General features: G+C 41.9%; 1 protein-coding gene across 1 annotated transcript; it reads right to left on the bottom strand.

Annotated features, from left to right (window-relative positions):
* Positions 1–242: 242 nt before the first annotated feature.
* On the bottom strand, positions 243–8,694 carry LOC149070858 (protein argonaute-4-like). The gene is made up of 2 exons (XM_089248462.1): positions 8,454–8,694; positions 243–3,933 (listed from the first exon to the last, which is right to left on the bottom strand). The coding sequence occupies exons 1-2, from the start codon at positions 8,467–8,469 to the stop codon at positions 944–946; spliced, it is 3,006 nt and encodes a 1,001-aa protein (XP_089104588.1). The 5' UTR covers positions 8,470–8,694; the 3' UTR covers positions 243–943.
* Positions 8,695–12,301: the final 3,607 nt, after the last annotated feature.

Raw genomic sequence — 12,301 nt, forward strand, 5'->3', positions numbered from 1 at the left:
TTTTTGTACATAATTTTTATGGCAGAACCTTGTAGGCCTCTTTTATTTACTTATCTATCAAATTTACTGATTCATTTTATTTTCCTCGAGTCACCGCGGAGCCCCTGGGAGGTCCACACGGAGCCCTAATGGCTCCGCGGAGCACCGGTTGAGAACCGCTGGTCTAAATTATGGGTTGATGAGAAGTATCTGATGCAAGCCAAATTTGGCTTTTTGGCAATCAAAAATATTAACATATGATCGATAAAGAAAGGTTTATTTGTTTAATATTACATGTATATTTATTCTATACATTTAATTATGAAATAACATATATAAAAGTTGTTTTACATAATTACATTTAAACATAGAGTTGCTAAAAAGACAAATGATCGCTAAATCTGGTCTGCACCCGTTTCTTCATATCAGTCGTACCGTGGAAGCTTCTCTCTGTGACCTAAGGGAGGAAAAATCCAGCTGAAGAATTTACGAGTGGTCAAGAGAAGGCACAGAATCAAATTCTCCTTTATTTTTGTAGAAGAAACGGAACTATCCTTAAATTTGCGATTTCCAAAATTGACACTCACGGGGTTTTTTACACAAGAATCATACGGACTTACATTGCAGAGTTCATTATTGGGGGGGGGGGGGGGGGGAGTTCGAACATGGGTCTACGCATGGTTTCTAGAGCCTTATGTTGGCTCGATCCTACTTCATATAGAGATCCGAGACAATTGAAAGTTGAGACTTTGAAAACATGATTGATATTAAACATGGGAAAAAACATGATTGGGTGACCTCATGAGAATGAAATCATGTTAAGATATTCGAGATTAAGCATGCAAATTGGTAAGCAATCATTTCTATTCAGGTAGGGACCTCAGAAAAATCGATTCGCCCGGGGTGGGGGGGCGCATGATACTCTCAAGACGACCCTGCGGACAATCCGAAAATATCGACTTCCCTAAATGAAGTACAGCGCCTCAAAAGCCTCGCCGATGCCGTTGATCGCGTCCTCGACTTCAGCCGGGAAATTTCTTAGGCTTTTGTTCCTGTCTTCTACCTTACTGTCATCATCACTGCTGTCGTCGTCCTTGACGAAGAGGTCGGCGTACGTCTTCGCCCTGGTGCAGGCGAGATCGGCGTACATGACAGGCGTCGGTATAGATATGCTGCGATTGCAGCTCGCGTACATGTAGCACAACTCGTAGCACAACTTCTGCAACTCGTCCGCAGTGAACTGGTTGTCGTCGTAGATGACGGTGTAGTGAGCCGGTTTGCTGGTGCCCTGTATCCCTTCGTGACTGACCAGAAAGAAGTCAAAGTGCACCGGGTGGACGACGTCCGTATCCACAGTGGTCCCCGCGGGCACGTTCCCCGTCCTTTTAAGGCCCTGTCTGTAATCCTGCGGAAGGAATCGCGTCTGGTGGTTCTTCTGGACGACGACGAACGTCAGCGGGGGCACGAATCCTTCTAGCTCCTCGTAACAGGCTTCTTTAATCATGGGCACCTCGCAGTTCCCTACCCTACTGAACTGTCCCTCGCTCACGCCGTCCCTGAAAAACACTATCTTCATCGGCTTCCTGCCGTGCTTCGTCTTGAACACCCTGAGGATCTTTTTGACCATGTCTTTCAACTCGGTTATCTCTTCCTGGGACAACTTGTCCTCGTCCTCATTCCTCTGGGTCTTGCAGTTGACCACGTACTGGAACGGGTAACGGTCAGAACTGCCCACGACCGCGGCGATGGATGGGTAATTGCGACCGCGAGGCCAGTGGACGACGTCCGCTCCGAAGATTATCGCCGGTTGGCTCAGTAGTTTCGGTCTTTGGAGCAGTTCGTGGTTGACTCCTCCGAGCTTTGCGTTCAATTTCAGTACCAGATTGGTAACGATTTGTTCGGCTTTCTTGTTCTCCTTTTCGTTCTCTCTTAGTCTTCTCGGGTGGAATATTCCTATAGTGTTTGATTGGATGCACTGTGTGAGCAGACCTAATTTGATTTCAGACAAAAACTTGACTTTTTCGTAGCTGTGTCTGTTCGGAGGTTTCTTCTTTCCTTTCTGCGGTTGCAACACGACAACGAGCGTGAAATCGACCTCGGCCTCTTTTGCTTTCCTTAGCACGTGATGGGTTTCGACATTGTTGCCGATGCTGTCGATGAACAGCGGATCTTCAAGGTCCATGCCGTGTCTATTTCCAGCCGCGCTCAATCTATCAACGAAACCTTCGATCACTGCATTCGGGCAACGTGCGAAATCAATGACTGCCCATCTGCATGGCTTGGCGGCAGCAGCGGATTTTTGCAAAAGGTTTCTGTTTATTCTCCACGTTCCAGCGTTATCGGGTTCGACAGCTGGTCCGGCCCCCTGGTACTTTATCTTCGGCGCTGGAAGGACGCGTCCCTTAAGACTCATGAATTGTTTTGACATGTTCAAATGGAACTGCGCCATGGCTTCACCGCTGAATTGTCTGATGTCTTCCGTGTGTTCCTCGATGCGCTCAAACCTCTCCTTCGGTTTTATGGCTGTTTTACGTATGATTTGAGAATTCTGAGGACCCTCCTGGTCTTTCAGAACTGGTTGATTTGCCAAGATGTCGCACACTTCTAATGGTTGGTAGCAAACTTTCGGTTTCCGCATCTCCAAGGGCAAGTCACTTTTTTTTTCCTCCGATGTCTTCATCTGCAAGCACGGTAGATTTGGGTATTTCAACGGGAAGTAGGTCTCTCGGAAGAATGTGGCTACGGTTTTGTCCTGGTCTTGGATTCGTAGATCTCTCGCCGATTCTTTCGTAACGGCGATTACGGTGTATTTTCGTGGGTATTTCTGGTGTGTGACCTGTACTTTTACTTTTATTAGTCTGTTACGAAGGGTTTCGATGTCATCGGGATCCATTTCTGATCCGAGGTCTCTTTCGTTATAATCCAGAGCTTTCTTGACGTACTCGATGACGTTGCCGGGTTGATGGAACGCTTTGACCGTGTGGTTGACCACGACGGCCGGACCCCTCTCGGTCAGATGGACACTCTGGTTGTACCCGGACTTGAGGTGGAACCCGGTATCCGGTTTTAATGTTTCGAGTCTCTGCCGCAGGCGTATGAAAGACCTCCCCAGCTGTAATTGGGGAAATGGAGGTTCGCGATGGCTCATAATAGTTTCGAATGCCGTGACAACTTCCTGCGGTACCTCCGCGGTTTTTCCTTCGTACATAGCATTCAGATCCGAAACCCGTATGAAGTTCCTGCTTCGTCCTTTGTTGACGGGACTCAGGATCACTTCGAACGTGTTGCAGCGGTTGCCTTCTTCCAAAGAAACCGTGAAGGTCTTCTTTCCTGTGAAGGGAAACTCTTTCTGGGCGTATACGTTTTTCTGTCCGTCGTACACGGCTTGGTATTTCTTCAACCTCTCTGAAGCCATCACTTCTGACAGGATTTCTCTGCACCTCTGCTTTCCCGGTGCTCGCTTGAGCTGGTGCTCGACGTGAGAAACGTTCTTCAGGGCGTCTTCCTTGGCCGTTCTTGTATCCTTGAGAATACTGGTTCGCAAATGTCTTATTTCCACGTCGTAGTGGTAGATATTCAAGTCTGCGTCGTACTTGAGAAGCAGGTAATTTGCGATGAGGTTGATCGGTCTACCATAAGTACCGTAGTCAGGCCTTCGGACCAATTCGAACTTTGGTCCAGAATTTTTGGTCTGTAGTTTCAGACCAGCCATCGATTCCGGAATTGATGCAACAGACGAGAGTCCGGCTTCTGATGTTCTTCTCTCCTCGGTGTGTTGAGACACCTCGAATGTTTGCGAGGCCTGTCCGACCTCCGAAGGTTTTGTAAGAGCTGCTGCTCCATCGCTCGTTGGTCGTTCTCCCCGTGCAGGACCGACTGCTCCTGGATCCTTATCGTCCGGATGCTTCCCGTCTTCGACATCTTCTTGTGGGTTCCGAACACTGCGGGTTTTACCTGAATAACATATATAAAAATGAATTAGTACCAAAGTTCTTTACAGAAAACTGCAAGTGCTTTATTTTTTATAGTGCTTGACACTAATGACATCGACACTTGGTAGTGGCAATTTTTAACACCACATCGACAATGGTTGCTACAAAGTGGGAATCTGAACAAAGTTTCGTTTCTATTAAACCACAAAACGAATAACACTGTGTTTATATTAAACGGGGGAAGGAGGGTGAACCAACCTCTGATTATTTAAATTTATATACAGGATGATTCCACAATTCCCCTTGCCGAATTTTACTGGCAGAGATACACAGTACTTCGAATTAGAAAAATTTTCCAAAAATCACGTGCAGTAGTACTCAGATACGTGTTGCAAGGGACTGTATATTTGTTAAAATTAAAAAAAAAATTAATTTACCGACACCCTGTGCTTGAAAAACCAATGCAAAGACTGTTGCCCTGTCGCTCCTGATGCCAAAAAAAATTCCACATTTTCATGAGAGCATCCAACACTCCCTCCCCCCCCCCACCATCGAAACCACAAACCACACATAAATACATTAAAAGCAACACTTGTGTGTTCACCTTTCCCGCGCTAGGAATTCTACGACGCACTTGTGTACTGAAATACGTACAAGTTGTGCAACACTTGCACGTATCACAATTTTCTCTCTCGTCACCTGAGACAGACAATTTGCCTCTTAGCCAATGAAAACCCTGACAAATATCAGGCGATTACTTTTAACCAATGGCAGGCTTTTCCACCAATTTGGTGTGAGAACACACGAAGCTTTTCGCCAGAGAGATTCTAGGAGTTGGTGGGCCAACATGTCGCGTATGCTGTAACTCTCTCTCTCTCTTCTTAACCCCGGGGCGAGAGCCTAATGAAGGGGTGGGTGAATGAAATCATCGTGTCACGGCGATGACGGTGAGTGAACCAAACTTTAATATGGACTATTATATGACCTTTTCTGTATAAATCATAGTAATTGAGTAAGAGTGCCCTTGTTCGATTATATTGTATACTAGCTATAATACCCGGCGCTGCCCAGGTTTTCTTCAATGAGGCTTTTTGGATCACGTGATTTCCTCCTCCTTTCTTTGAGGGACATGCGAATCGTGTGTAAGTTAACCAATACGGCGACTTCCTGCGCGACTCATGAAAGAAACAAATCTAGAAACGTAGAAATGAATATATTTTCCTTTTTTAAGGGGCGCTAGGTATTCAGATTCCCCCCCCCCACCCCCACTTGAACTTCAAGTTCTGCCTGTTCCAGCTTTCAAAAGTGCTTAATTAAAGCTGTGAATTTTTTCGATGTACTTTTACGGGCCCATAATTAATATTAAAACATCCTAACCCACATGAATTTATGAAGTTGAATATCAAAAGACAATACGGAGACATTAATTTTTACATGCTTGAGAAGATGTAAATAAATGGTTGAAATCAATGTTATTGCATGAATATCCAACTCAAAAGTAGGTCCGGCTAATTACTTCATATCTATTTTTTTGGGCTTCGTAGCTGTAGGTGAACTGAATATTTCAAAAATTAAGAATGCAATACAATTTTTATAAAATTCTTTATGTGGCAGGACCCCCCCCCCCCCACACCAAACTTCCGCATTTATACAGTAAAATCGACAATTTTAACACTGATTTTTATGAGGATCACCCTTTTCCTGACCCTCAAAGCGATGCTGATGATGATTATGACGTCATTAAAAAAACCTCATTACTGGGAGTATTGAAAATGTTTCAAACCATTATAAAAATGCATAAATATTATACATATACTGACAGCGTTGAAGAAATGACAAACCATTGTAAAGGCATATACACGTCTTAAACGCATTGCTAGGGAACCACGGTAACCAAAGTAAACGTTCGGAAAGTGATTGTTGAGGCCCAAAAACCATTGTTTCTCGACAGTTTTTTTGCCCATTTGGGGCATTTGCCCTGGTCTGGCGAAATTTTAAAGTAGCCTATCGTTTAAGTCGGGTCCCATTTCGTATATATGAAAAATTTGGCGACGATCGATCTAAAATCGTAGATTTCGATAGAGAACATACACACACACACACACACACACAGAAAATCAATTTTATATATATAGACTAGCTATAATACCCGGCGTTGCCCGGGTTTTCTTCAATGAGGCTTTATGAACCACGTGATATCTCCCTCTTTCTTTGAGGGACATGCAAACCGTGTCTAAAGATAACCAATGTGGCGACGTCCTGCGCGACTCATGAAATAAACAAATCTAAATTTAAAGAAACATAGAAATGAATAGTCCCCTCCCCCCCCCCCTTTTTTTTTTGATGGGTGCTAGGTATTTCGATTCCCTCCCCCTGAACTTCAAGTTATCAATTTCTGCCTGTTTCAGCTTCCAAAAATGCTTAATTAAAGCTGTGGAATTTTTTCGATGCACTTTACGGGGCCCATAACTAATTTTAAAAAAATCCTAAACTATATGAATTTATGCAAATAAATATCAAAAGACAATACGGAGACATTAATTTTCATGCTTGAGAAGATGTAAATAAAAAGTTGAAATCAATGTTATTACATGGATATCAAACTCAAAGGTAGATCCGGCAAATTATTCATATTTTTAATTTTCTGGGCTTCGTATCTCCAAGTGAATTCCATATTTCAAAAATCGAGAATTCAATTTAATTTTTAAAATTATTGATGTGGCAGGAAACCCCCCCCCCCCCCCACTAAATTTCCGTATTTATGCAGTTAAATCGGCAATTTTAATAGTGATTTCTATGAGGATCACCCTTTTCCTGACCCTCAAAGCGATGATGGTGATGATTATGACGTCTATTCAAAAAGCCTCATTACTGAGAGTATTGAAAATGTGGCAAACCATTATAAAGGCATAAACTATTATACATAACTGGCAGCATTAAAGAAGTGACAAACCATTGTGAAGACATAAACACGTCTGAAATTCATCGCTAGGGAACCACGGTAACCAAATATAAACGTTCGGAAAGTGATTGTTGAGGCCCAAAAACCATTGTTGCCGGACAGTTTTTTGCCCATTTGGGGCATTTGCCCTGGTCTGACGAAATTTTAAAGTAGCCTATCGTTCAAGTCGTGTTCCATTTGGTATATATGCAAAATTTGGCGACGATCGATCTAAAATTGTAGATTTGTATAGAGAACACACACACACACACACACACACAATCAATTTTATATATATAGATATAGATTGAGTTTAATGTAATGCACCACGATTAGGGATCACCAAGAATGTGAATGAAATTAACTTGTAAATTCTCTAAGTATCTTTATTTCCGCAATGTCCTTTTCATAATTTCTGTACCATATTATGTCGCACAAAAGATTTGAGAAAAGCTGCACCGCAGCATTGTCTCTGCTCAACGTGGTGTAGGTAGGATTAATTTCTCTACCGATACACGTACATGCACTATAACAGAATTTATAACTTGAAAATTAAAAAATGCAATTAAGACTGACAAACTGAACATTTTTACGAAAGTAAACTGCTGGGAACAATATTTCGCAGAAACGTAGAGAACGCTCGCGAGAGCATGCATCTTCAACCCGTTGCTCGCGAGCATCACGGTGCTGCTCCCTGAAGCACTCAGAGTGCTCTACGCTCATGTCCAATTTCGTGCTCGTGAGCACTTTATCAACGCGTTTCAATTAAACACCTTAGAGGAAATGTGCATATTCAAGTATTGAAATAATCATCGTTACATGCATTCCTATTTATGTTAAGCCTGCCGTAAGGGCGTTCTTCTTTTGATGACGGGTGCAGGAAGTGCTCGCGAGTGGAAAAAAGGTTGAAGACCTCTGTACTAGGGGTGTACTTCCAATTAGAAGAAGTATCCAAATAACTGTAGAATCCGTCTTTCATGTTGCAAGGGGTTGTATAGTTATCAAAATATAAAAACTAACTTTTTATACCGTCCCCGTGTGCCTCAAAAACTCAATTACAAAGTTGCTGCCCTGTCTCTCTTGAGGCCAAAAAAAAAAAAAAATAATTCACGTAAGGAAAGGGTTTATTTACAGAAAATGACCTAATTCACCTAAATGACCTTCGGCACACATTTACAGGTTACTCAGTTGGCCCACAGCACATTCACAGATGACCTGAAACGTTGATCCAGATGACTTAATTGAGTGGCTCGCGACACATTTTCGAACCAAAAAGTGGTCCGCACTTTTGATTTAACCCTTTGAGGTCCAAAGTTTTCTCGGCGCTTCGTCGGTGCAGTTCGTACTTTATAGCGCCGCAACGAGAGGAAAGTCTCCTCCCCCCCCCCCCCCCCCTCCCACGGGATGTTTGTCCCTTTGCAGTTTTTGTAGAGCTCTCGAGTTCTGCAGGGATGTCGAATTCACAGGGACCCGTCCTATTATCGTAAGAGGCCGTTGTAACAACGAAGGACGGTTGTTTCCCGAAGCAGACCTACAGGACTCGCAAAACGTTGAGAAAAATATGGAATGAAACTCAAGAGAAATAGAGAATATTTACTTACTTTTTCTTTTTGGCATGTTTGGCTCATGAATTGGATTCAGGTTCGTATCTATTCTGTTATGTTACGAGTCCAGTTCAGCTGAATTTATTGTGTGACTTTTCATCTCTTCGTGTTGTGAGTGATAATGATTAGAAAAAGTGACGTAAAATCCTCCGCAGAAAGGAAATTCCCAGTCTTTTTCATGCGCATGCGCTTATCAAGATGAAACCAAAACTTAGAATAAAAATAAATAAAATCACGTCTCTTTTACAGTGATATGATTCGCCGAATTCCTATTTCACTTCAAGTCGCAATTGAACACGGTCTTTTGCACCTGTAATACGCAAACATAAGACAGACTTGGATTACTCTTTGAAGAAAAATCCGAAACGCTAGAAGCTGTTTTTCGACGCGAATTCGCGTCTTTTAACGACACATTCGCAGAAAAAAAAAGTTGCGTAGCCAAATAATTTAAACGCTCATATCTCAGAAAGTATTCAGAATATATAAGTGTTTTGTGATGTCTGCGGGTAGGACCAACGCCTTCTACAGCAGGAAGCCTCGTGACGTCACTGAAGTCGTCCATTTCACCTATAGTCATTGAATATACTGCAAAAGAAGGTCAACCTGTCACACTGCTATATCCAATCGCTACAGGTGAAATGCACGACTTCAGTGACGTCAAAGCTTCGCGCGGAGGCTTTCTGCTGTAGAAGGTGTTGGTAGACCTCGTTGAGGCAAATCTTAATGATGTCTCACTCTAGTTTTTAATACTTCTCCCGGTCTTGGCACCAGACTTGCGGTCCGCTTCCGAGAAATTGTCGGAAAGTTGTCAGAAAGGATTTTGTTACGATAGGAGAATGTGTCGGAAAGGATTTCGTTGTGATTTGTCGAAAGAGGTCATCAAAAGCTTTCAGAAAAACATTAGTTGTGATAGGAAAGATTATCGAAAACATTCCCATATGAAGCAGCAGTATGGGGAAAAGATTGATTGTCTGTTCTTGAAAACATTGTTGGAAGTAATTGGCTATTTGTCTTAGAGAGCATTGTTGGAAGAGGGATTCATCGTTATAGGAGTCTACACCGTTACCGTCGTTATAATTTAGATCAGAGACCTTCAACCCTCTTCCCGTCACGAGCACTGCCTGTACAAGTCGTCAAAAGAAGAGCACCCTTACGGCAAGTTTAACCATACGAACGCATGTCATCCTTGAATGCAATTTTTACAGGGTTTTTTTTTTAATTGGAACGTTGAACAAATGCTCGCGAGCACGAAATTGGACACAGGCATCGAGCACTCTGGGTACTTTAGGGGAGCAACGTGTCGAAGATGCCTGATTTAGATGATAACATGAGATGTAACGATGATGGTGGTGGCGTGTTAACCTTAAGATATCACAGTAGAATGGAAATTTACCTTGTCTTTAATCACGCGCGTGCTCGTTATCAGATGAAACCGAAATTCAAAAAAGCAACAATCGAGTATCGCTTCTTCTCGCGTGAGATAATCCACCGATTTCCCATTTCGAGTGTAATTGAGATAGGGTAGATTTTCTGAACAAACGTACGCAAGATAATCTATTTTTGCTATCTTTTAGATAAATGACCGAATCTGAGATGCATTTCCGAAGTATTGAAGAAATGAAAATACGATTCTCTCTCTTGTGGTTGATATGATTATGCTGTCATATCCGCAGGCCGCTGTGGTGGTCGAGTGGTTATAGTGTCGGACTCGTGATGCGAGGATCCGGGTTCGAACCCCACAGTGGTGGTCGGCTGAAGTTGGTTTTCTGTGGTTCCCAACTTCAAGAAGCAAATGCGAGCCGATCTCCCCGTTAAAAAGTCTCGCCACAGAGAGCAACAGTCCTACAACGGTAAATCATTCAACCATAACACTTCACTCATAGTTAGTAAAACTGGGGGCAGGTGACAGCACTACATAACAAGCATTACACAGAAACAAACCGTGGTTATAGTGTCGGTCTCACGACTCTTTCAGTAGGAAAAAAGGAGAAAAATGTTCCCTTACTTTGAGTGGTTTTCTTAAATAGTAAATATCACTCAATCAATTCAAAAACTTTATATGTTGTTAAGAACATTTCATATATTCATAAACATTTTTTATTTGTCACTCTTGTTTGTATACTTTTTTTAAAAAAAATTTAAATTAAACAAATATTCCAGATTTTTTAAACCGCAGTATCCCACCATCCGTAAGATTGTCAATGAAAAAAATCAGATAAATTAAATTTTGTGGCACGAAATTAAACTATGTGAATGCCCAAATCGAATAGACCTCTATTGTGGCAATTGACAAAAAGGAACTATTTAAAAAAAAATGTTAAACACAAATTTTCAAAATTTACTATTTTTTTGAAAATGTATAAATTTATAAAAATTGAAAAAATTGTCGGATATCTACAACTGAGGTCTATTCTACTAGTATATGTTATATAAACATTCTTGCAAAGTTTCAGCAAATTTAGTTCAATAGTTTTCCTTTTATCTTACGGATAAACTCCAAAAACTACATTCTGAGTAAATCGCGTTCAAAGTTTTTTTAAAGTGTAATTTGCATACTTTTTGTTTTCACTCAATCAAAAGTGCCCCTTTTGATACACCAAACCTTCTTGGTCAAGGATATGTTTATTTGCTTCACTTTCATGCATTCGTCTTGCTCTCCTGGCCTCTAATGTGGTCAAGTCAGCACGTCTTTCAGCAACTCGCACACGCTGCTGATCTGCTTTCGTAGCTGCTGTATGAAAAAAACAACCAGGCTCCATTCCTAGTGCACTCAGAACCTTTGCCCTAGCAGTTGCTCCCTCATTAAAACTTATTACAGCTTCATTGACTGCAATTTCTGCTATTTTTCGCCCACATCCTGACACTTTAGGGCAAAATTTCCAAATTAAGTTGTTTAGCGACTCATTGTTGTTTTGAGTTTTAGCTCCTAAACATCTCTTTAGAAGCTCAGGTTCTGATAAATGTATAAAAACCTTTTTGATGTGTTTTGCAATCGCTGGAGGAATAGGGTTCCTATGATGATACTGATGTACTTGACCCTTGGGTGACTGTTTATATTTTTGGTACTTACACCAGGAGTCTGAACCTTGGGGACAAAAGAAGTGCATCGGTTCAGCATCAGTTGAACAAGTATGGCAGTAAATTGCCCAGACAGCTTTCCGCATATCCTCTAACGAGTCACTGTTATTTCTTATTGCATTTCCATAATAACATGATAACTTATCGATAAGTTTGTCAGTTAGACGTCCTTTTCCACTGAGCGGTTTCCCATCTTCAAGTTTCACACCTTTCATTTCGGTTTTTAATTTGCGAAGTCTAGTCCCCATGCGCTTTTGAACATGTCCCACACATTTTATTTTGGCGATTGGCACATCTTTTCCATAGGGGTTACATCGACTCACTTCCAGAAATGTCTTTGCATCACCATCACCAATGTATTGCACATATTTCACACCCCGTCTCTCAATGGATCGTTCGAAAATTCGCCTCATACCGTCAACTTCCATCTTCCCTGCCGATCCCACATGATTCTGAATACATTCATGGGAAGTTGAAGCAGAAAATTCACATTTTTTACAGTAACTTGACATTACTTCGGTGTCTATGGCTTTACCGCTTTGTGCGCCAACCACAGTGCACACACCAATCCGAGAAGTGTGGCCCCTAGTTTTCCAGGTACCGTCTCCACTTACACAAATCTCTGTGGATCCAGTGAGAGAAATTTCATTCTCAGCAGCTTCTTTCATAGAAATTATTGCCACATTTGTAGAAGCGTCTCTAATCTTATTTGTAATTTTATCATATGCATTTTGTGTGACAGGTGAAGGAAGATTCATTGTCGCACA

This window comes from Pholcus phalangioides, unplaced genomic scaffold (genome assembly GCF_987345545.1).
Source record: "Pholcus phalangioides strain wild (caught in Gottingen) unplaced genomic scaffold, Ppha-v1.0 ptg000020l_1, whole genome shotgun sequence".
NCBI lineage: Eukaryota > Metazoa > Arthropoda > Arachnida > Araneae > Pholcidae > Pholcus > Pholcus phalangioides.